Source organism: Pongo pygmaeus, chromosome 12, assembly GCF_028885625.2.
Source record: "Pongo pygmaeus isolate AG05252 chromosome 12, NHGRI_mPonPyg2-v2.0_pri, whole genome shotgun sequence".
NCBI lineage: Eukaryota > Metazoa > Chordata > Mammalia > Primates > Hominidae > Pongo > Pongo pygmaeus.
In genome coordinates, this window is record NC_072385.2 from 106161138 (window position 1) to 106186485 (window position 25348).

Below are 25348 nucleotides of genomic sequence, written 5' to 3' on the forward strand. Positions count from 1 at the left end.
GGACATGAGTCGGGTACCTTCAATGAAGGAACTAACCCATGGCCATAGTCAAGGGCCCAGGCAGGCAAGGGACAATGGGAGGGAGAGGGGAGTGAGGCAGCTGTGGACAGACAGGATTGTCTGAAACAGAGGGGAAGGGAAATAAGAAACCAGCCTCCCTATGGCAACATTGCCTCGAGCCCTAGCAGCAGAGGCTGCCCACCCAGACCCACACCCAGCTCCAGGCGCTGCCTCAGGGGCTCCTGCCTCTCAGATTCTCCCCTTGGGGTCATCTCACCAGCTGCTCATGAGTGTCATCTCTCACCAGCCCTGCTAAGTCCTCAACCCTCCCCATCGGCACCCCTCCCACCCCCACTAGAAGGCTCAGGTATTCCATGGGGCCAGTTCTCCTGTCCTTGCGCTTCCCTGATTCCCCAGCTTCCTCCATGGGCACCACTAGAACTCAGAACCCAGAAGTGTCAAGGACCTCAGGAAGGCAGGGGTTTCAGATGCCACACCCATTCTATAAGAGCAGCTCTTCCTTAAGAGGAAATCACTGTGAGAAGGCAAAGGGTAGTAGCCACATGGGTATTATATTGAAGGAAGATGAATTATGCCATCACCCCTTTTGGCACAAAAATGATTTTCAGTAAAAGGTTAAAACCATCATGTTGTATCAATGAGAACTATTTCATTATTCCAAGAATGATTGATTGGAAAGTACTTGACTTACAGGAAAATCACAGTGATACAATACAGCTCCTACTTTTAAAGCACTTTCCATTTAAAAAAAAAAAATCATACCAGTGTATAAAAATAGTTATACTGAAGATGTGAATCAACAGCCAAGTAATTTATTGGCACTTGAAAGCTTTGTGGTATAAATAGATTCAACAATGAGAATATCAAGTAACTCTGGGCCATGGCAACCTAACCTTCATTTTCACTAACACAAAAGAAAGTCACATGTAGTTCAGCAAGGGCCATCTGGTCACCTTAGAAGCGATCATGGGAAGAGAAGAACATGATAGATCCAACACCAATAAGTCAGGTCAACTCAAAGCAAGGGACAAGGCAGCAGGAGAAACAGAGGGGAAGAGAAGTAGTCCCTGCCCTAAAGAGAGTTCAGATTGTCCCAGAGCGAAGGCTTGTACAGAAAACGTTCAGCACAATGAACTTAGAGTCCTAAGAGAAATACAAAGGGATTACAGGATGTCAAAAGGGAGGGAGACTCTTTTCAGCTTAATTTCCTTCCTTTTTCCCTCCCTCTTTGCCTGCTTGCCCCAAACCTTCACTGGGTGGTGGAACAGGATGACAGCAGGAATCACTGGGTCTGGGTACAAAGTGCAGCTCTGCCATTTACCAGCTCTGTGACTCTGGACAAATGACTGGATGTTTCTGAGACTCAATTCCCTCAAGTTTCAATGGCGGCGGAGTGCAGGGTCAGTGTGAAGATGAAATGAGGTCAATGTTGCGTGTGTGTGTGTGTGTGTGTGTGTGTATAAATACCCAGCTTTTGCTGCCTCTTGATGAGGAGCAAACAGTAAAAGTTCACTCTCTTCCTTACCCTTCCACTCCTCTGTAAAGAGTACAAGGCCTTTTCTGCCCCTTTTATGTTTAAATTTCAAAGAGTTTTTCCATTGTTGGATGTAATGTGACTTTTCAGATCAGCCTTCTTGTCTTTGACCCGAAGGCCCCTGTCAGCCAGGAGCCTCCCTGCTTCTTTGTGGTTTGGGGCTCAGTAGTCCAACTGCTGCCCTCTTTGTGCAGAAAAACACAGAACCCCTGCATCTCACATCTGGTGAGAAGGTGGAGACTGGGGCAACTGAGAGACGGCCCATCAGCAAGCATTAATTGAACACACAGTACTTTTAAGGGATGGTAAAACTCTAAGGAGTCAGCAGGGAAAGACATGGACGAGATTTCCGACCTCTCATAAGAGTTTAACACATGGAGATTGCCTCTGTCATGGTTCTTGGTTGAAAACAGAAGAAACCAGTGGTGGTCTTGGCACAGGGCGCTGGATACCATCACAACAGGGCTGCCACTAACATCCCAGGCCTCAGTTTTTTGTTTTTTGGCAATCACTGTCACAGCTAAAAAGTGTTCCTCCAGGGCTGGGCACAGTGGCTCACACCTGTAATCCCAGCACTTTGGGAGACCGAGGCAGGCGGATCACCCAAGGTCAGGAGTTTGAGACCAGCCTGGCCAACATGTTGAAACCCTGTGGCTACTACAAATACAAAAATTAGCCGGGCATGGTGACACATGCTTGTAATCCCAGCTACATGGGAGACTGAGGCAGGAGAATTGCTTGAACCCGGGAGGCGGAGGTTGCAGTGAGCCGAGATCGCACTATTCTACTCCAGCCTGGGCAACAAGAGCGAAAACTCCAGCTCAAAAAAAAGAAAGAAAGTGTTCCTCCCAGTCCTCTCATTGTTTCATGGGGGTGTCATTTTCTAGTTCATGGTTACAACAGAAACTGCCTCAATGAGGTGGGTATTCCCAAGTGTGGGAAAGAGCTTCACTTCAGTCTACCCCGACTTATAGCAGATGTCCACTTAATTAAAAAGAGAGAGAAATCATTCAGGGGTAGAAATTGGCCCATTTGCAAATTCACAAAGAGTGACTGATGTTGATTTCTTTCTCACATTTGGGATTTTTAAAACTTCTTTATTATTATTATTTTTTTTAATATTTTTTTGGGGGACAGAGTTTCACTCTTGTTGCCCAGGCTGGAGTGCAGTGGCGTAATCTCAGCTTACCACAACCTCCGCCTCCCAGGTTCAAGCGATTCTCCTGCCTCAGCCTCCCAAGTAGCTAGGATTACAGGCATGCACCACCACACCCGACTAATTTTGTATTTAGTAGGGATGGGGTTTCTCCATGTTGGTCAGGCTGGTCTTGAACTCTCAATCTCAGGCGATCCGCCAGCCTTGGCCTCCCAAAGTGCTGGGATTACAGGCGTGAGCTACCGCGCCCAGCCCCCAAAACTTCTTTAATAAAATTTTTCATTTTTAAAAAGTAAAACTTACAGAAAAGTTGCAGTAGCCCCATATATTCTTCACCTAGTTTCCCCAATATTAGCATTTTGCCACATTTGTTTTATTGCTTTCTCTCAAAATACATCAATATCATCCTTTTTTCTATTTGAGAGTAAGTCACAGACATCATGATTCTACCTCTTAATACTTCAGGATATGTCTCCTGAAAAAAAGGACATAACAAAAATACAATATAATTATCAAATTCAAAAAGTTTTACATGGAGATAATCTTATATGTACAGTCCTGTAATGTCCCAATAGTGGTTTTTTATCATTTTTGGTTCAGGATCCAATCCAAGACTATGTGTTGCTTTAGTCTCCTTGAATATGGAACAGATTCTTAAACTATGTTGTCTTTCATGACACTGATATTTTTTGAACAGCACAAGCTCATTGTTTTGTAGAATGTATGTCAATTTAGGTCTCTCTTATGCATTTGAGGCAGGAATACTACATCCGTGACCTTGTGTCCTTCTCCAGGGCCACATCAGGGAGCAGTGGTGTCAGTTTGTCTTCTTATTGGTGATGCTACTGTTGGTCACTTGGTTAAGGTGGCGCCTACCAGGTTTCTCAAGTGTACAATTACTCTTTTTGCCTCTGTAATTAATACATAATCTGTGGGGGGATTATTTATAACTTGTAAATATCCTACCCTCATCCTACCTTTACCCAGCAGTGTTAATGCCTCCATTGATGATTCCTCCCTGAATCAGACAGCACTATGATAGTTGCAGAATAGTGACTTTTTAAAGGTTTTTACTAGCTGGCATTCTACTGTAAGGAAGAATTTTTCTTTCTCCAGTATATTTATTTATTTTATATCAGTATAGACTTGTGGATTCTTAATAACATTTAATGCGACTGTTGACAATTTATCTATTTTCAGAATCCTTTAAGTAAATTGCTTTGCATTTTGTGGATGAGTCAACCTAATTGCAGCCAGAGCTCTTTCTGGATGTGGATTTGGCCATTTAATCTATACTCCACTCTATACCAAGGCAAACAGGAAATAGAATGCTGACCTTTTATAGGAATTGTTGGGTTAAGCCATAGGTTGTTGAAGTGTTTCGAGTAACTCTGGCAAAATGAGGTACTCTGGGAAGATATCATAAAGGAGCAGGGCCTTCTAAAGAAAGACAGCAAAGGGTTTTGAATGAAGGCCCAAAAAGGTAAAGAAGACTGGCAGGATCAATGGCTTCCAAACTAGACACAGAGAAAGGGGACTTGGCAGGGCAAGAAGGAAGGGAGAAGGGCAGAGCGTGAACCAGCAGTGAAGTGAATATGCCCGGTCTGCGTGGAGGGTGTGCAAAAGAGCAAGGGAGGTCAAGGGAGGAAGTGAAAAAATAATGAAGAAATGACATGTGTTAAGAGTTCTGTTCATTGATTTTAGGTAAAAAGATTGAGCACTAAGGGATGATAGATTCAGTGGAAACAAAGCCATCAACTTTTAATTAGGGAAAAGACTAGAAATGCTTTTGGTCAGAAAGGAAAGAACTAACAGTTGTTTAGCTTTTATTTTTTAATTTCTCTTTTCTATTGAAAGTTGAGCTGTTTTTTAATGTTCACAAAATCCTTATGAGAGAGATGTTAATAACTTCATTTTATATATAAGAAAACAAAGAGAATTTACATTAATTTCCCCAATGTCATAAAGCTAGTAAGTGGTGAGGCCAAGATTCACATACAGGTCTATCTTACTCCAAAGCCCACGCTGCCAGAAGAAAGAAATCTTTAGACTGGAAGAGCAGAGGTGGAATTGGAGCTCTCAATATAAGGACAAATAACTTCTCATATGCCAATCAAAACACTTAAGCATGGCCCACAGTAAATCTCAATAATTATCTCAACCACGCACTTTGGAGTAAATCAATAGTAAACCCAGGAAATAACTGTCAAGGTTTTCAAACCTGACACTCCTGTATAACTCAATACACATACCCACCCCTCTGCCTTTTTAAAAAATCAGTTGTATTAGATAGAATTTTTATACAATAAGATTTTACCCATTTTCAGTGCATGATTCAATGAGTTTTGATGAATATATACAGTCATTTAATCACCACTATAATCATAACCTAGAGTATTTTCATCACCCCAGAAAGTTCCTGTGCAGTCCCTTTGCAGTCAGTACTCCCCAGCCCCTCGCCTGCTTTCTTTTGCCACATTTTTACCTTTTCTAGGATTTCATATAAATGAATTGATATTAGTTGGGGTTCACCAGAGAAATCAGACCAAGAAGAGAGATGTATATGTATATGTATATGTATATGTATATGTATATGTATATGTATATGTATATGTAGTGTATGTGTGTGTGTAGATTTATTATGGGAATTGACACGTGCAGTTATGGAAGCCATGAAGGCCCACGATCTGCAAGATGGAGAACTAGGAAAGCCAGGGGTACAATTTAGTCTGAGGTCAAAGGCCTGAGATCCCAGTTAGTGTGCTGAGGGAGAGGGGAGAACATAGATGTCCTAGCTCAAGGAGAGAGAAAAAGAATTTGCCTTCTGCCTTTTAGTTCCATCCACGCCCTCAACAGATTAGAAGATGCCTGCCCACATTGGTGAGGACCAATCTTCTTTACTCAGTCTACAAATTAAAATGACAGTCTCTTCCAGAAACACTGTCACAGACACAGAAACATTATTTCTATTAAACAGAAATAATGTTTAACCAGCTATGTGGGCATCATTCAACCTAGTCAAGTTAACACATAAAATTCACCATCACAAAAATCATACAATACGACATGTAGTCTTTTGTGCCTGGTTTCTCCCACTTAGCATAATTCTTTTGAGATTCATCCATGCTGTTTTATCAGCAGTTCCTTCCATTTTATTGCTAAGTAGTATTGCCTTGTCTGGATGTGCCACAGTTTGTTTATCCATTCATCAGTTCTACAACATCTGGATTGTTTCCAGTTTGGAGTGATTATAAATAATGCTGCTGTAAACATTCACATATAGGTCTTTATGTGGATATATACTTTCATTTCTTTTGGATAAATAGCTAGGAATAGAATTGCTGGGTTTTATAAATATATGTTTAACATTATTAGGAAACTGCCAAACTATTTTCCAAAGTGTCTGTATCATTTTGCATTCCCACAAGCAATGAATAAGACTTCTCGTATCTCCACATTTACACCAACCATTGGTACTTTCAGCTTCAAACATTTTAGTCTTTGTACTAGGTATATAATGCCATCTCACTGTGTTTTGAATTTGCATTTCCCTAGTGTCTGATGATATTGAGCATCTTTTCATATACTTATTTGGCATATGCATGATGAAGCTTCTTTGATGAAGCTTCTGTTCAAATCTCTTGCCCATTTTTATTGGGTTGTTGGTCTTATTGGGTTGTATTATTGAGTTATAACAGTACTTTACCAGATACATGTTTTGCAAATATTTTATCCCACTCCATGGCTTATCTTTTGATATTCTTTTGAAGGGCAAAGGCTTTAAATTTTGATAAATTTCAGTTTATCAGGTTTTTTAATCTTTGTGCTTTTGGTGTCCTAAGAAATCTGCCTAGCACAAGGTTACAGCTTTTCTCCTGTCTTCTTCTAGAAGTTTGTTGTTTCAACTCTTACATTTAAGTTTGTGACCCATTTTGAGTTAATTGTTGTCTATGGTGTGAAGTAAGGGTTTGTGTTCTTGCATATGGATAACCATTTGTCCCAGAACTATTTGTTTACAAGACTGCCCTTTCCTCCATTGAATTACTGGGTACAGGTTGAGTTTCCCTAATCCAAAATCCGCAATCCAAAATGCTTCAAAATCATGGGCCAGGTGCAGTGTCATCCCTGTAATCACACTTGTAATCTCAGCACTTCAAGAGGCCAAGGCAGGTAGATCCCTTGAGCCTAGGAGTTCAAGACCAGCCTGGGCAACATGGTGAAACCCCATCTCTGTCTCTCTCTTTCTCTCTCTCTCTATACACACACACACACACACACACACACTCATACATAAAAAAATTAGCTGGCCAGGCATGGTGGTTCACGCCTGTAATCCCAGCACTTTGGGAGGGCGTGGCGGGTTGATCACGAGGTCAGGAGCTCGAGACCAGCCTGGCCAATATGGTGAAATCTTGTCTCTACTAAAAATACAAAAATTAGCCAGGCGTGGTGGCAGATGCCTGTAATCCCAGCTACTTGGGAGGCTGAGGCAGGAGAATTGCTTGAACCCAGGAGGCAGAAGTTACAGTGAGTCAAGATAGCACCATTGCACTCCAGCCTGGGCTACAGAGTGAGACTCTGACTCAAAAAAAAAAAAAAAAAAAAAAAAAAAGGCCAGGTGTGGTGGCACACATCTATACTCCCAGCTACTTGGGAGGCTGAAGTGGGAGGATTGCTTGAACCCAGGAGGCGGAGGTTACAGTGAGCCAAGATCATGCCAGCACACTCCAGTCTGGGCAACAGAGTGAGACCCTGTCTCAAAAAAAAAAAAAAGCTTCAAAATCTAAAATTTTTTCAGTGCCAACCTGATCCTCGAAAGAAATGTTCATTGGAGTATATTGGATTTCAAATTTTTGGATAAGAGATACTCAACCAGTGAGTATAATGCAAATATTACAAAAATCCAAAAAAAAAATCTGAAATCCAAAACATCTCTGGTCCCATGTATTTCAGATAAGGGATACTCAACCTATACCTTTGTTGGAAATAAGTTGACCATATATTTGTGGGTCTGTATCTGGACTCTTCTATCAAGTTATCAAGTGAGCTATGTGTCTATCCTTATGTCAGTATCTCTCTGTCTAATTACTGTAGCTTATGGTAAGCCTGGAAAAAGTTTGTTCTTTTTCAAAACTGTTTTGGCTATTATAGGTCATTTCCATTTACATATACATTTTAAAATCAGTTTATTAATTTACAATAATTGCCAGCTGGGATTTTTATTGGAATTGCATTAATCTATAGATCAATTTGGGGAGAATTGGTATCTTAAGAATATTGAGTTTTCCAATCCTTGAAACTCTCACCATTTATTTTTCTTTAATTTTTCTTTTACTTTCCATAGCAAGAGTGGATAGATCTTACATATATTCAGTTAAATTTAGCCTTAAATACTTCATTTTTAAAATGCTGTTGCAAATGTTTTGATAACTTTGAGTTCTTGTTCATTGCTAATAGATAGAAATACAATTGGTTTTTTTCACTCTGTTACCCAGGCTGGAGTACAGTGATGCGATCTTGGCTCACTGCAAGCTTCACCTCCCGGGTTCACACCACTCACCTGCCTCAGCCTCCCAAGTAGCTGGGACTACAGGTGCCTGCCACCATGCCCGGCTAATTTTTTTTGTATTTTTAGTAGAGACGGGGTTTCACTATGTTAGCCAGGATGGTCTCGATCTCCTGACCTTGTTATCCACCCATCTCGGCCTCTGAAAGTGCTGGGATTACAGGCGTGAGCCACCGCGCCCGGCCACAGTTGGTTTTTTATAGTGACCTTGTGTCCTGTTACCTTGCTAAACCTATTTCTAGTAGCTTTTTGGCTGGACTTCTTAGGATTTTCTACATAGGTCACTATGTCATCTACAAAGAAAAAGTGTTTTACTTCTTCCTTTTCAATCTGTATGCCTTTTCTTTCTTTTTTTTCCCCTGTCCTTTTGCACTGGCTAGGCAATCCAGTACAATGTTGAGTAGAAGTAGTGAGAACAGACATCTTTGATTGTTCCCAATATTAGGGAGGAAGCATTCAGTCTTTCTGGTTGAGTATGATGTTAGCTGTAGATTTTTCATAAATGCTCTTTATCAAGAAGATCAAGTTACACCTTCTTTCTAAATTTGCTGAACTTTTATCATGAATGAATGTAGAATTTTGTCATATGCTTTTTCAGCTCCTGTTGATATAATCATAAGGTTTTTAATATTACTCAATTACATTGATTTTTTAAAATGTTAAACCAATCTTGCATTCCTGGGATAAATTCTACTTGGTCACGATGCATTATCATATATTTTATATATATATATACACACACATATATTTATTTAATTTGCTTTAAAAAGTTAAGGTTTTTACATCTATATTCACAAAGGGTATTGATCTTTTTTGTTTTCTTGCAATGTCATTGTCTGGTTTTGGTATCATGGCGACACTAGCATTATATAGTGTTTCCTTGGCTCTTCTATTTTCTTAAAGAATTTGTGTAGAATTAGGATTACTTCTTACTTAAATGTTTGCAAGGATTTTATCCAGCGAAGCCATCTAGTCTAGAGTTTTCTTTGTTGGGAACCCCTTATTTTTAATATAGGAAGGACTTATCTTCTATTCTCTACCAACACAGTGTGTAGGCCAGGCACAGTGGCTCGTAGCTGTAATCCCAGCACTTTGGGAGGCCAAGGCGGGAGGATCCCTTGAGCCCAGGAGTTTGAGACCAGCCTGGGCGACATGGGAAGACCCTGGCTACTTATTTGTTTTATTTGTTTGTTTGGACAGGATCTCACTCTTTCGCCCAGGCTGGAGTGCAGTGACATGATCACGGCTCACTGCAGGCTTGACATCCCTGGGCTCAGGTGATCCTCCTGCCTCAGCCTCCCAGGTAGCTAGGACTACAGGCACACACCACAATGCCCAGCTAATTTTTATGTTCTTTGTAGATACTGGGCTTCGCAACGTTGCCCAGGCTGGTCTTGCTCCCAGTGTGCTGGGATTACAGACGTGAGCCACCGTGCCTGGCCAACCTCATCTCTACAAAAAATAAAAAGATTAGCTGGGTATGGTGGTGCACACCTGTGGTCCCAGCTACTCAGGAGGCTGAGGTGGAAGGATTGCTTGAGCCTGGGAGATCAAGGCATCAGTGAGCTACGATTATGCTACTGCACTCCATCCTGGGTGACAGAGCGAGACCGTATCTCAAAAGAAAGAAAGAAAAAAGCAACACATGATGTAACCCTGAGAATGAAGGGTAATCAAGTTGTGAGAATTGTTGCTGCCTAAATAATGCTTCCAGCACACACAGTTCCACCAAGCCCTGTGTTTCCCTGGCCTTGGCTGCAGTGGAAAGGAATTTAAGTGATTTTAAGAGTGTTTCAGGTGTGGGTACAATATTTTTTAAACTTTCTTCTTTTCTTTTTTTTTTTTTTTTGAGGCAGAGTTTCACTCTGTCACCCAGGTGGGAGTGCAGTGGCATGGTCTTGGCTCACTGCAACCTCCACCTCGCGGGTTCAAGCAGTTCTCTGCCTCAGCCTCCCGAGTAGCTGAGATTACAGACACCCACCACCACGCCCAGCTAATTTTTTGTATTTTTAGTAGAGACGGGGTTTCACCGTCTTGGCCAGGCTGGTCTTGAACTGACCTCGTGATCCACCCGCCCTGGCCTCCCAAAGTGCTGGGATTACAGGCATGAGCCACCGCACCCCGCCATATTTTTTAAACTTTCTAAAAAACCTTGTCTGCAGCCAAAAAATACCTTGCTAGCTAACAGAGGGGTAGGTAGACCTGATTTCTATCGGCAATGCCAGAATGTCTCCTTTCCACCTTGTGCCTCCACTCTGGTCAGGGTGCAAGGTAGGGAGGCACAGAGGCGTGGCTAACCTATTCATACTTTTATTATCTGAAACTTTTTTGGAAAAATATTATAAGCTTATAGCAAATCAAACAATATGAAAGTATATAAAGAAAAAAAGACCACTGTCCCTGTACCTTGCACATAAGAAAACCAAATATTCACAATTCGATACATATCCTTCATTTTTCTCTATATTCTTTAAAAAAATACACATATGCTCATATAGATAGGTATTTGTCTTTTTTCATTCTTTTATTTCTTTTCCCCCAAATGGGATCATGGATGCTGAAACCTCCTTTTTTGACTTAACTAATGGACATTTCTCCAAGTATGTGCTTCTGTTGCTAGACTTTTCTCGTTAATAGCTGCATACTTTTCCATAATAAGAATGTACCAGTTTATTCATCCTATTTGATAGACAATCAGACGGTTTCCACTGTTTTGCCTTTGAAAATAATGCAGCAATAAGCATCTTTGTACCTATATTTCTATATTACAGGAGCTTTTCCTTCTGTAGGAGATTCCCAGGAGCAGGATTGAAATTGTTGAATCAAAGAGCGTTACACATTTTCTTTCTTTTTTTTTTTTTTTTTTTTTGAGATGGAGTCTCACTCTGTCGTCCAGGCTGGAGTGCAGTGGTGTGATCTCGGCTCACTGCAACCTCTGTCTCCCAGGTTTAAGCAGTTCTCTGCCTCAGCCTCCCAAGTGGCTGGGATTACAGACAAGTGCCATCACGCCCGGCTAATTTTTGTATTTTTAGTAGAGACAGGGTTTCACCATCTTGGCCAGGCTGGTCTTGAACTCCTGACCTCGTGATCCACCCGCCTCAGCCTCCCAAAGTGCTGGGATTACTAGCATGAGCCATTGCGCCCGTCTGAGCGTTACACATTTTCTAGTCATTGACCATCTTTTCATATGTTGATTACTTACTGACCATATACATTTCCTTTTCTGAAATTGCAGGCCTATATCTTTATTCACTTTTATCCCACATTTGTCTTTTTCCTAGCAGTTTGAAGATATTCTTTGAATACTGAGGATATGTTACATGTATTGCAAGGATTTTCACCAAATCTGTACTTTTTCACTTGGCTTTATTTATAGTATCTTTGGACATATAATTTTTAAAATACGTTTATAAAATTAAAAACCTGTTATTTTTTTCATTATGTCTTTTTGTGTTTACTGACTTGCTTATATTTTCCCTGTCTGGGGTTATACAAAAATATTCATCAAAATTTTCATCTTATTATTTTACTGTTTTGTTTTTTACATTCAAGACTTTAGCTGGAATTTAATTTTGTATGTAATGTAAGGAGGAGTCAAGACTTGGCATCGGAGAGTTTGCCATAACTCTTCATATCTTGTGGCATTTTCCATGTTTTCATAATAACCCTCCAGTCAGCTCATAGTTCCTCAGGTTTCAGGCCTTTCTCATGTCGGCTGCTGTGCTGTAAACTGAGAGTGGGAAGGAACCACGTCTGTTTCTTTCTCCGTTGCATCCTCCAGGAAAGACCAGTAAACGTTGCAAAGCACCTAGCATAGGGCCTAACACATTTTAGGCACTCAGACAGCATTCATGGGGGGAATGAAAGTTGCATTCACACCTGCATTACTATCACCCCTTGGCAAGTTTAATATTGATGGCTTTGTCTGCGTAAACAAGGGGAAATGTCATTCTCCTTAAAGCCACTCATGGTCTCATGAGCTCACTCTGGTCCTTCCTCCTCCTGTGTCTTTATTCTTTGAGGTCTGCCTTCTCTTTATAAATCTGGCTCATTCTATAAGGACTCCCTTCCGACGGGGGCTGGGGGGGGGGGCGCTTTCTTCAAACCCCTTCTTAAAATCTAACAGTACTTATAAATTCTGCAATACTATTTAGCATTTAATCCACAATGGATTTTAGTCCTTTTCTAGCACCCATCACTGTGCTGGGCACAGAGCCCATTAAATACATCAACTGTGACTGAAACAATCTTGCATGCCAAGGTGTTTAAAAAGCCTGAGGTATAGCTTCAGGATTTGTTATGAAAGCCCTTACTTAGGTCTAAGGAACAGCAAACTGGGAAGAGGTAGAAAATGACCCTGAGAGCTGTTGAATACAAGAATGGTTTTTCTTTTCTTTTTTTTTTTTTCTGAGACGGAGTCTTGCTCTGTCGCCCAGTCTGGAGTGCAGTGGCACAATCTCAGCTCACTGCAAGCTCCACCTCCCGGGTTCATGTCATTCTCCTGCCTCAGCCTCCCGAGTAGCTGGGATTACAGGCGTCCGCCACCTCGCCCGGCTAATTTTTTGTATTTTTAGTAGAGGCGTAGTTTCACTGTGTTAGCCAGGATGATCTCCTGACCTGGTGATCCGCCCGCCTCACCCTCCCAAAGTGCTGGGATTACAGGCGTGAGCCACCACGCCCGGCCTAAGAATGGTTTTTCAAGTGAGACTGTGTAGTCACATTTAAATTGTCCTGAACACAACTGTTAGACAAACACGAGCAGGTATTGCTCTGTCCAAAGGCACAGGTCCACAGACTTTCTCAGGATGTTTTCTGTTTCCATGGCCTTCACCAGCTTGGATCTTTGGAGCTTCAGAGAAAATGGAAAGAAACTTGATGTGTCCCTATATTTGATTTAGAAATAATATCAAATGGCTCTCAGCTCTTTCTGCATGCATTTTTAATGAAGAAATGGCTAATTCTAGGGCTAGGGCAGGGACTATAGAAGATGACCCTGGAGCATCTTCGGGGATTTTGTTTGTTTTGTTTTTGTAGAGGCGAGGTTTTGCCATGTTGCCCAGTCTGGTCTCAAACTCCTGGGCTCAAGCCATCTGCCCACCTCAGCCTCCCAAAGTGCTAGGATTACAGGTGTGAGCCACCACACCCGGCCCCCTGGGGCATCTTGTAATGCCAGAAAGTACTCAAAACCAAAAGGATGGGTGTATGTCAAAGGGACACAGGAGCCAACTGGAAAAGTTCCCAATGGCCAAAGCTGGAACAATTTGGACAACAAAATATAGCATTGAATTATAGCCCAGAGAATAAAACAAATAACCATGAGTTCATACTGATATAAATGACTGAATAAATAAATGGAAGAGACCAACCTCCCATACAGAAGAATTCCAAATAATTCTCCTTAAGGAGATAGAGCATAGAAACTCCACCCTTAAGGAGACAGAGCATAGAAACTCCACCCTTAAGGAGATAGAGCATAACTTCAGAGAATAATTCCCCAACGCTTAAGAGTAGAATACACGTAATGACTTGCTTTCCAACATGAAAAAAAAATTAAAATTAAAAAAACAAAGAGTGCAACATGAAAAAAGGGAGCAAAGTAACTTTACAGTGGAGAAACTTGGCAAAGACTACCTTAGCCAGGTGATCAAGGTTAACACCATCAGTAAGAAGTCATGTTGATGATTTGTGCCCTTAATATGATGTGATGAAAATGACATTTCACCTCTGTGGTCTTCCAAAAACCATAACCACAGCCTGTGAGAAAAACGGACATATCTCAATTAAGGTATGTGCTACAAAATACGCGACCAGTTCTCCTCAAAACTATCAAAGTTATCAACAACAGCCAGGTGCAGTGGCTGACACCTGTAATCCCACCATTTGGGATGCTGAGGCAGGAGGATTGCTTGAGGCCAGCAGTTCAAGAACAGGCAGGTCAACATAGTGAGACCCTTTTTTTTTTTTTTTTAATTAAAATTTTTAAAAATTAGCTAGGTATTGCACATGCCTGTAGTCCCAGCTACTTGGGATGCTGAAGCAGGAGGATTGCTTGTGCCCAGCCAGGAGTTCACTCAGGAGTTGAGCCCAGGCTTCAGTGAGCTATGATTGTGCCACTGCACTTCAGCCTGGGCAACAGAGTGAGACCATGTCTCTTTAAAAAACAGGAAAAAAAATCATCAAAAACAAAGAATGTCTAAGAAACTATCACAGCCTACAGGAGTCTATGGAAATATGACAATTAAATGTAATATGGTATGTTGGATGGGATCCTGGAACAGAAAAAGGACATTAAGCAAAACTAGTAAACTCCGAAAAAAGTATGACATTCAGTTAATGATATATTATTTCTTTAGTGGTGATAAATGTACCACAGTAAGATGTTAACAGAACTCGGTATGATATGAGTACGTGGAAACTCTGTATTATCCTTGTACCTTTTCTGTAAATCTAAAACTAAAATTAAGTTTACTTAAATATTTTTAAAATATGCAGTTTGGGCAACAGATTGACTACATGCTTATCTTCAAAACTGTGCTTTTAATTACAGGGTGCTGGTGACAGCTTTGTGGGAGCTCTGGCCTTCTACCTGGCTTACTATCCAGATCTGTCCTTGGAAGACATGCTCAAGAGATCCAATTTCATTGCAGCAGTCAGTGTCCAGGCTGCAGGAACACAGTCATCTTACCCTTACAAAAAAGACCTTCCACTTACTCTGTTTTGATTGCTATTTATTAGTCCCAAAATAAATATACCTGGGAATAAAATGTACTTGGGGGTGGCTGCTCCTGGCTAATGCTTATTAGAAAATGTCCTCGTCCCCTTTCTTTGCAAATATTAGTTCTTTTACGAAGTCATCCTCAAGCTTCAATTTATTTATAACGATGATTCTTTTGTTTTCCATGCATTTGCACAAACCAACCAGAATTAAAGATTCCACAACCAAGATCTGTACAAACATAAAGACAAGTAACCTCAATTGTCAACAGATTGTTAATGCCCCATGTGCACCATATGGCAGGGGTTGTGTACAACAGTGTCTAGAGTCAGAGCAGACTCTTCTTAAATAAGGGAAGGGGCACTTTCTAAGAGGGGCAGCTGATACTCAACTTCAGCTTAGTGCTGTCAACGCCTCTGGTTTTGTAAGGGAAGGCAGAAGTTTGGATATTTATTGAAACCCTTTAATGTTTATGTATCAGCAACTAATTTTTTTTTAAATGTAAACACCACAGGGGCGTGGTGGCTCACGCCTGTAATCCCACCACTTTGGGAAGTGAGGCGGAAGAACTGCTTGAGCCCAACATGGCAAAACCTCATCTCTACTAAAAATCAAAAAATTAGCCAGGTGTGGTGGCACACACCTGTAGTCCCAGCTACTCAGGAGGCTGAGGTGGGAGGATAACTTGAGCCTGGGAGTTCAAGGCTGCAGTGAGCCATGATCACGCCACTACACTCCAGCCTGGGTGACAAAGCAGACCCTCTATCAAAAAAAAAAAAAAAAGTAGTAACCACCACCTATGGGCCACATTCAACCCATGGGCTGAATAAGTGAGTCATTTGTTAAACCAGGGAAGTTTTTTTCTTTTAAAGCAATTCATGCAGGTCACAGACCCTTTACATCAGCTTAGCTAGGATCAGGTGAAAGATTTTTCTTGTAACTCAACACTATGTACAGTTTCAGCCTAAAAAGAGCCAAGATCTCACCTATTATTGCTTTGAACCAGAGCTTTATCAAAAGATGTCATAAAATAGCTGACTGACCATGAGGCCACAAGCCCTAAGATTCATCAACTATCTGCCTCTAATTCCACCGCCAGAGAGCTGCTCTTACATTTCTCTCGGAGCCAGGTTTGGGCCATGGAGAAGGAACTTCTTATTCTGTAGTCAGGGTGGGCACTGTATCATTCTCCCACACAAATGCTTTAAATGGGGTAGGATGTGAACCAACAGATCTTAAAATGAGCAGATCCTTTTCAACCAGGAACTTGACAAAGGAGAAAACTGGACAATTTTCAAAACTTGTGGGAAACAACAGCCTGAGTGAGAAAGTGTATGGCTCTGGGCAGGACAGAGGTCCATATCTGAACATTAGGGATTGCTCCCAGAATTCCATGCTAGTTAGCTGTGTGGTACCACCATGTCCCAGAAGTCTTAGCAGTGGCTTTATTGAAACACACTATACCTTCTTTTATTTTAAAAGGAAAGAAAAATCTAGGGAATAAAGGAATCCAAAGCTGTCCCAGAAAATCCTAGATACTGCTTTGGTGATCTGGGTTTGAAAATATAGGCCTGTGGCATTTTTCCTAATTATATAAGCACAAATCAGAAATAGAGGTTCTCTTGGTTTGTGTTACAAGGCTCCTCTTTTTGTCATTCCTGGTCCTCCTTGCCATCTCTGTTATTACATGGGAGTTTCTTCAAGATCACTCTGGAATGTTACTCTGCCTTTTCTCTGAGTACAGAGGGAGCAGGCTGGAAACTCTTACATTAGTGTTGTTATGGAAACATTTATTACATGAAACAATGGTTATTTTTTAGTAATGTGGTTGATTTTTAAAACCTCAAATAGTGGGGAAAAACATCACTAAGACACAATAGCATAGGCTATTTTAATATTTTTTATTAAGGGCTATAAAAATACCCAGAAAGATAAATAAATGTGACGCAATGATATCTGTCCTAATATGAAGAACTTTCTTTCACTGCATTGTTTTCCTTCACAATGGCCTTCAAATCACAGGAGGCAGTGATTCCATGCCATTTCCTCTTCTTTTATTACACGCTACAGGATTTCTGAATCAGTATCCCCGCCCTCAGTCTTCTCTTTATAAATCAAAGTCATTTTCAATCCACCATTTAAAGGGAGCGTATTTTTTTCTCTTCCACGAAGAGGACTCTTTGTTTCACTGTGGAGGGAGAAAAAAGAATTGTAGCAGAAAATTATTATAAAGTATCATCGCCATTTTTATTAAAAATACATATCAGACCATAAGCCCTCACCTTTCTCTTATTTTACTATTCCTTGATATGAAGATGGAGCTGATTTGCAAACTCAGTTCCTCCATCCCAGGAGCCAGGGCAGACTGGAGAAAATGGCTATAGGGCCACTAGCTAATCAGCAGCATCCTTGGTATGCCACAAGTCATACTTCAACCAATGAAGAAATATTCTCATTAAGAAAGAAAACTAGGGACAAAAATGGAAAACAATGTTTTCACCCAATTAATGTCCACTCTTGTAGGAGGTAAGCAAGGACAGACTGGGAGCTGGACTCCAGAAAGAGAGCAGCAAGAACCAAGTGGACCACGCTGTCTGGAAGAGTAATAGACACTAAACCTCTACTTCCCAGAGATGGGTTAATACATCCAAATACGGAGTTTTTAGTTTGGTACTATAATTAATATCATAACCAAAATCTCATTATTGTAAATATTAGAGTACAGTTCTCTGAAACAAAGTGCTACCGGCCTGGATGAAATACTGAAGGCTAGCTGGGCGCAGTGGCTCACACTTGTAATCCCATCACTTTGGGAGACCGAGGTGGGCAGATCACCTGAGGTTGGGAGTTCAAGACCAGCCTGGCTAACATGGAGAAACCCCATCTCTACTAGAAATACAAAATTAGCCAGGCATGGTGGTGCATGCCTCTAATCCCAGCTACTCGGGAGGCTGGCGCAGGAGAATCACTTGAACCCGGGAGGCAGAGGTTACAGTGAGCCGAGATCACACCATTGCACTGCAGCCTGGGCAACAAGAGTGAAACTCCGTCTCAAAAAAAAAAAAAAAAGATTGAAGACTAAATGCTGAGCAGTAAGGCTTTCATAGTTCTATAATGCCTTATGGCACTCCATTAACTTCCATCTCTCTCTCTCTCTCACACACACACACACACACCCACACACACACACATCCCTACCTATTTCCTCTTTGCTAAAACAAAAACAAAAAAACACCAGAAATGGAATAATCACCCAAGGAAGATCCAGGAACTTAAACAACTATGACCTAACAATTCCTCACTTTTCCCTATCATACAGACATTTTAGCTTTTTTTCTTCTACACTCAATATGGATACTCTGTATATGAGATTCCCAAGCTATCTACGATTAAGAATGAGCTTATCTAAGTAAGTCCATTCTCACCTCCACTCCTACCTTAATTCTGGTTCAGTAGGGCTAGAGTTGGACTGAAGTCTACATTTTTTAAAACTCCTCAATTGATGGGCAGCTGAATTTAAGAACCATTAACCTGTCAACAGAATTTATCTATGATATTAATACACTGTACATAAGGGATCTTTTTAACATACTTCAAATCATGTGAAATGTAAGTAGGATTGATCCTCCTAAAACTCCAAGGAGGACTAAAATGCATTAATGCATTACAAGATGGTAGTAAAGAACCAAAACAGTTTCTCATCAATGTTATGACAAGAAATATTTCCCCCATGGTTTTCTACAGGGAACTAAAAACTTGGTTTTAAAAAAAGGCGGGGGATAGGGGGGTTGTCTCACTGAAAAGCAATCTGGAGACTATTTAAATGACCCTGACTAGGAGTAACTGATTAAGGTTAGTAGAGGCAAGGCTATATTGAATAGAATTCTTTGATTCATTCACTGCACCTATTCCTTTAACTCAAAGAATAAATATTTAATCCATAGAACTGTGCTAGGCAGTGGAGAGTTTACAAAAGTGTAAGAAGACTCCCTGATTTAATACATCAGTACATCATGAGGTGCCCACACAAATGTCCAGTAAACCCCAGAGGAACCTAAAGGTCAGAAAGGGACAGGAGTGGTGACAGAAGTCCTCATGGGAAGTGTCAAGTTTGGTCCCTGAAGACAGATCAGCATTTGGATTAAATGAACCAGGAATGGGCATCTGGTTTAGTAGAGGGATTGGTGGTAGGAGTCTCAGTGGGGACCCATGGCCTGACCACAGGGATAGGTCTTGATTTAAAAAAAAAAAAAAAAAAAAGTTTTAGATTAATTTGGCTCCATGTAAGAGACAGAACAGTGACTTGGCCAGGAATGGTGGCTCATGCCCATAATCCCAGCACTTGGGAGACTGAAGTAGGAGGATCTCTCAAGGCCAGGAGTTCCAGACCAGCATGGGCAACATAGAAGACACTGTACAAAAAAAAAAAAAAAAAAAACCTATTTTTAAATTAGAAGGGCTAAGCACAATGGCTCAGGCCTGTAATCCCAACACTTTGGGCAGCCAAGGTGGCAGACTGCTTGAGCTCAGGAGTTCGAGACCAGTCTGGACAACATAGTGAGACCCCATCTCTATTAAAAATAAATAAATAAATAAATAGAAGAACAGGGACTTGAGTGAAAAAGGCTGGGTTCCAACTCTGGCTCCACCATTTATCAGCTATGAATCCCTGGGAAAATTTTTCAAAATACTCTATCCTGCTTTCTTCCCTGTGGAAGAGATAACTATCCCCCTCACAAGGTTATTGCTGGACACACAGTGCGCACTCAACACTGTGAGTTGAAATGACACACTGCTACCCACAATTGTAAACATGAATTAATTCTGTCAAAATATTTGCTGCTTAATTCATAGAAGAATGAATCCGTCAAGTTCTCTCCCTACATCTAACCAAAATGGATTCTGCTTCAATTACACTCTGTATTGTCTTGTTTAGTCATCCAAGGAATTAAAACTGACAAGTTTTCATTCTCTTTATGATAAACCTTCAATATATTTAAGAAAGTTTAATAAGCTCATGCCTCAGCCTTTAATCCTTCCTCTTCGGAAATTAGCATCTAGTTTATACGTGGAAAAGGAATTCGAAAGGATAGGCACATGCAGCTGCTTCTTGCCACAGACTATATTATGAAATGCTCAAATAATTGGGAATTTTTTCACATTTCCTTACCTATTTCCTTCATAAAGCAGACCAACAATCATCGTCCTCAAACTTAACAATTTATTCATCACAGTAAAACATGCTGGGAGAACTGCCAAGCTATTTAGTACCCTGGGCAATGGGGGCAGGCCCCGAGGCAAACATCTTCATCACGAACACGTGCAGGGATTCAGCAGGTGGGCAGAAAGCCAGGCAGTCTGCTATCCCAGAACATTCTTTTCTTCAGAAAAGACAAAGTTGTGCTGTCAAAGCTAAGGCCGTTCCTTAGGAGAAAAGTTCTAAGCATCTGTTTGAAATTTATATGTGAATCTTTTCTCCCACTTTGAACTATGATCAGAACTGTTTATGGCTGTATCCTTTCCCAATCTCAAAACTTAAAATCAAACTGACAATTATTAAGTTCCTAATACCTCCATACTAAGGATGAAAAGCCCAATACATTTTTTCATACTTAAAATATCACAGAATGTTATTCAATCATCCCTTTGACTTTTCACCAGCTGACACAAAGAACTCAGAGGGAGAAAAACATACCAATCCAATTCTAAACCTTATCAATCCAACAGCAAACCTCATCATTTTTCCACCATATGAGGAATCATCCTGAAATTCAGACTCCTTATCATCAGGTACAAACCTAGAATTCCCTTTTTACTCTGATAATGAATAAACAGAAATTTGAACACCACAAAAACAGCAAGGAATTTTATTTCTGTTAAAGGATGGAACACAAGAAACTTTAAGCTGACAACTGTGCTTCTTAGAGCCTTTAAAAAATGTCTGCTCATGTTATTATAGCCATTATCTTGTTAAGAAGCAATGGCCGGGCGCGGTGGCTCACACCTGTAATCCCAGCACTTTGGGAGGCTGAGGCGGGTGGATCACCTGAGGTCAGGAGCTCAAGACCAGCCTGGCTAACATGGTGAAACCCTATCTCTACTAAAAATATAAAAGTTAGCCGGGTATGGTGGCACACACCTGTAGTCCCAGCTACTTGGGAGGCTGAAGCAGGAGAATCACTTGAACCCAGGAGGCAGAGGTTGCAGTGAGCCGAGATTGTACCACTGCACTCTAGCCTGGGCGACAGTGAGACTCCGTCGCAAAAAAAAAAAAAATTAATTATAAAGAGCACAAAAATGAACAGCCAGAGCTCTAAAATTAAAAAACACGTTTGCTATTTTTACATAAATCTGCACATAAAATCCAGAAACAGGATAGGCATCCACCAACAGCAATCAGGTGCTGACTCTATTTTTGTTTGTGAGCAGATAATATGGCCTTAGGAACACTTGTCTCTTCTAGATAAATACTTCCATCTAATGAGACCATTTAAAGTTACCATATAGTACAGCATTTTAGTGGATGGCACAAAATGGAAAAATCAAATTTCCTACCCCCACTGCACTAATATATAGAAACCATATTCCTTTAACTTCTATCAGGACTCAAAAACTAGCCACTGTTGAACAGATGATGCCAGGACACCATACCGTCCCCTTCTCAAGACACTTGTCTGTTTCCAGAACACTACCACCTATTCTCTTTACATAGCTGGTTTCTCACCTTCAGGTCTCGGTTAACTATCTCCTCCTGGAGAGACCTTCCCTGATTTAGCCATCTAATGTGACTTTCCCTACCACTCCCCAACTTCATCCTACACCTCAGCATCCTGATTGTTTCTCTCATAGCACTTATAATTTGTCATTTTTTTCTCCTCCTCTCAGACTAGACTAAGTGCCAAGAGTACAGGGATTTAACTTGTCTTGTGTCCTGGTGTATCCCAGCACCTGGGATGTTAAATAGCATCATCATAATCATTCAATACCTATTTACTAAATGAATGCTAGTGTCAGAGGCTAAAAAAACTTCCAGAGATGTTCAGATGTTCAGCCTACAAAGGGGGCAACAGGCCTTGGAAGCATTAACCTCCCCAGATCTTACCAACTGGATCATAATGCAAAAGAGTCAGTTTTTCCCGCAGTCGGTTTCTCTTGGTGTTGAAGCAGAAACCTGTCCCAGCTTGGCTCACCATTCTCACCAGAATGTTTCTAAGATTAAAAAGTACGCTGTTATGCACGAGCTGACGAAATAAACTAAAATCAGTCATGGGGGGATGGCATATTTTGAGAACTCTGTAGGGTAATATTAGTTGTGAGGTATCACTTGGCCCTAAGAAGGTTCAGTTGTAAGACAGCCTAAGTTTTCCATGAAACAGTTTCAATGGTTTCAAATCTCTAGGATTTGCTTCACTACACAGAGTTACTTCGCAATGACCTAACCAAAGCAATAGGAACAATCAAGCCACATTGCGGGACTAGCCTCAGACATCCACCTTTCACGAGGAGCAGAAGTCAGGAAGGGGAAAATATCAAAGTACTGGTAACCAGACCTGGCTAGTGAGGAAATTGTAAAGATCACTGTCTCAGAACAGCCCTCTCTTCCAGGGCATAAATGATTATATTCAGGAAGGGACAAAATAAAGAGACTAAAGCTTTTAGGTTGCTAATGTGCAAAACCTTGTGCCCCTTCATATTTCCTTTAAGTTCCAGTCATCCAAAGCAGAAAGTCCATATTTGCCTCACCAGATCTTTTAATACCTGTACTGCTTGTTATTTTTTCATGTGTCTTGTCTCCCCATGTAGACCATGTTATTTTATTTCTCATGTAATTCCAAAACAATCTGGAAGCATCTAAGTCTATATTACACATCACTGCATTGCTTTCAACATTCAGCGCAGTGCCTCATAAGAGGCATACAGTATTTGTTTGTAATTAAGATAGACAATAATTATTCATTCAACACAGATCCAACAAATATTAAGCACTTACTCTGTGGAAGGCACTCTGGGAAATACAAAGCTCTGTAAGTCTATGTCTATGTCCTCTAGGAGCTAACAGTACTGTATGGAAGGTGAGTTGGTACATGAGGTCAATCAGCCAAGACATATATGAAATATGTCACAAAGGCAGAAAGAACGAGAGTCAGAATATACCCCTACAGAAACCAAAGGCAAGGGATTCCTATAGATCCTGGGGGGCAGAGAATTCTGACATAAATAACTGGACTGTGGGGAAAGCTACATGAATCACTGAAAGATACTGGGAGGGAAAGCGCTAACATACATGTTTTTCATTAACTTTAATCCAAAAGACTAGCTTTAAGGATTTTCAATGTCTTGAGCTGCAAGGAAAAGCTGCTTTAGAACTTCTCTATTTTTACCACAAAATCTTCAGTTATTGTCTACAACATTTATTTTGAAATAGAAGTTTGGTAGTTCTAGTCTCTCTGGTACAGCATGGAATCTTTAATCTTGGCTATTTTTGAAATGCTTATACCATGAATGCAAAGGATTACAAAACTCATTAAAACAGACTCTATGATTTAATCAAAGCAGAGTTTGTTCTTCTGGATTCCTGTAGTGAGCTCCAGACAGATGGCCCCTGGTCCTCGATTTGAGGAAATGGAAATATGGTGGTAGTCCAAATACAGCACAGCCCAATGGTTTGTTTAGAAACAGACAGTGAGCTCACAAATCCCGGGACTGGAAAAGCAGCAAAGGTTCCTTTAAGTATTTCAATGCTCACAGACGCAGCTCAGTTCAGCAGGAGGGAAAACATTTTTTGAAAGAGTTCACAGAGAAAAAATAATCAACTAAGTAATCCACAAACCAGCTCTTAGGAAATCAAGACCCAATGCTTAATTTCATATAAGGATGTATTGGGAGCAGCTAGACTAACAAATGTAACATAAACAAGTGACGTTTAAAAAAGGAAAAATCTTTACTTACTTTGACTTGCTCTTGGCAACTTTTTTGTAGACAGGAAGGGTTGGAAAAGAAAATAAAAATATAAATGTATTATCTTTCTTATGCAAAGTTCATATAAATATCAATAATAACCAAAAATATTTAACTTACGAAATATGCCATGAGGTGTCACTCAAGTAACTATTCCCTATCTATTAGGGATCCCCTTAGGATTTTATAGAAGGAAGGTTAAAAGATACAATAAGACCAACACAATTCTAGGTTTAATATTTTGCAAAATTTCATGACTGTTGGACTGGCTACCTTTTAAATATTTCTAAAGTAATACCTGCTCCATTTTTTCCCTCTTCTAAGGTGCAAGTATTCGCGCTGCAGCAAGCTTCTTGTTTGACAAGTTTAACCTTTGCAAATTGCAACAACCATCACATGTGGTGAAAACCAGATACAAAATCTAACTGGGAAGTCAGCCGGGGTAAAGAAGAGCACTGACTCGGGAGCCCGAGGACTTCTTTCACTGCCCTGCCGCGTTACTCAGGCAATTCATTGCCCCTCTCGGGAGCGGTTTCCTTATTTTTAGAGTTCGAAATGGGTGGGCTACAGATTCTGAGGTCCTTCGGACATCCAGAGATTCTCCTAACACGGGCTGGAGAAAAACGCCCCACAGCCAGACTCAACAGTCCGTGAGGACGGCAATTGAATCCAGACACCGCAAACCCCTTCTCAGGCACCCACAGGTCCGCGCAGGGAGGCGCGCCGCGGGGCATGCCGGACGCTGTGGTCCTGAAGGCCTGGAAAAGTCCGCAGCTGCAGCTTCCCGTCCTGTTCGCACATCCTTCCCCGCATCATTCTGGGGCCCTGCCTGTCACGGCCCCCTAACCCTCGCTATAACCCCTACCGGCGCCTCCAGCCCCACTTACAGAAGACCGCGGAGAGGAACATGGTGACCACACCTGGGCAGTCTCCGTCACCGGCCAAAAGGCCCCCAACAAACAACAACTGCTTCCGGGGCACGGGCCGGTTCCGGAAGAGGACATCCGGCAGTCGCCCGAGGCCACGCCCCCCGCCTGGAACCTGCCCCCAGTCGTCTGGCTTATTCCTCGGTTCCTCAGAGCGAGTGTGTTTTGCTTTTGTCGTGGTAGAGGTTGGAATCCTCATCATTCTGGAAAGGGATTTACAGCTCAGGGTTCGCGCCCGGCCCTGACTCCTATTTCTGGGTCAAGTGCTTTCAGCGTTAGGTGCTTTCCATATTTGTTTCACGAAATAATCGCAACCACCTGCATTAGACCCACAAGAACAACTGTGTATTGTACCTCGGCCGCTCCAGCCTATCAGCCCCTCGCATATTTTCTCAAAATGTTGCCTCCCCCGACCCAACTCCCTCTCCGCCTGGTTAAGCCTTACTCTCACTACTCTGAGTCCCTTCGGCAT

The 25348-nt window shown here is 41.3% G+C and overlaps 2 protein-coding genes across 8 annotated transcripts in view; one reads left to right on the top strand and one right to left on the bottom strand.

Annotated features, from left to right (window-relative positions):
* RBKS (ribokinase) overlaps positions 1–15045 on the top strand; it is a 116447-nt gene extending 101402 nt beyond the window's left edge. For 3 of the 6 annotated variants that reach the window (XM_054474872.2, XM_054474871.2, XM_054474873.2), the window contains one exon: positions 14825–15045. In XM_054474872.2, the coding sequence (XP_054330847.1) occupies positions 14825–14835 (11 nt within the window). In that variant the 3' untranslated portion in view covers positions 14836–15045. The remainder of the gene's footprint in view (positions 1–14824) is intronic. The other 3 variants (XR_010123261.1, XR_008500535.2, XR_008500536.2) reach the window with 3 other exon arrangements.
* A 1829-nt stretch (positions 15046–16874) lies between these two features.
* MRPL33 (mitochondrial ribosomal protein L33) lies at positions 16875–24932 on the bottom strand. 2 transcript variants are annotated; one of them, XM_054476328.1, is made up of 4 exons: positions 24838–24932; positions 23942–23960; positions 22095–22201; positions 16875–17180 (listed from the first exon to the last, which is right to left on the bottom strand). In XM_054476328.1, exons 1-4 carry the CDS (start codon positions 24857–24859, stop codon positions 17131–17133), a joined length of 198 nt encoding a protein of 65 aa, XP_054332303.1. In that variant the 5' UTR covers positions 24860–24932; the 3' UTR covers positions 16875–17130. The 2 variants fall into 2 exon arrangements, with proteins under 2 accessions (XP_054332303.1, XP_054332304.1); XM_054476329.1 differs by lacking the exon at positions 22095–22201.
* Positions 24933–25348: the final 416 nt, after the last annotated feature.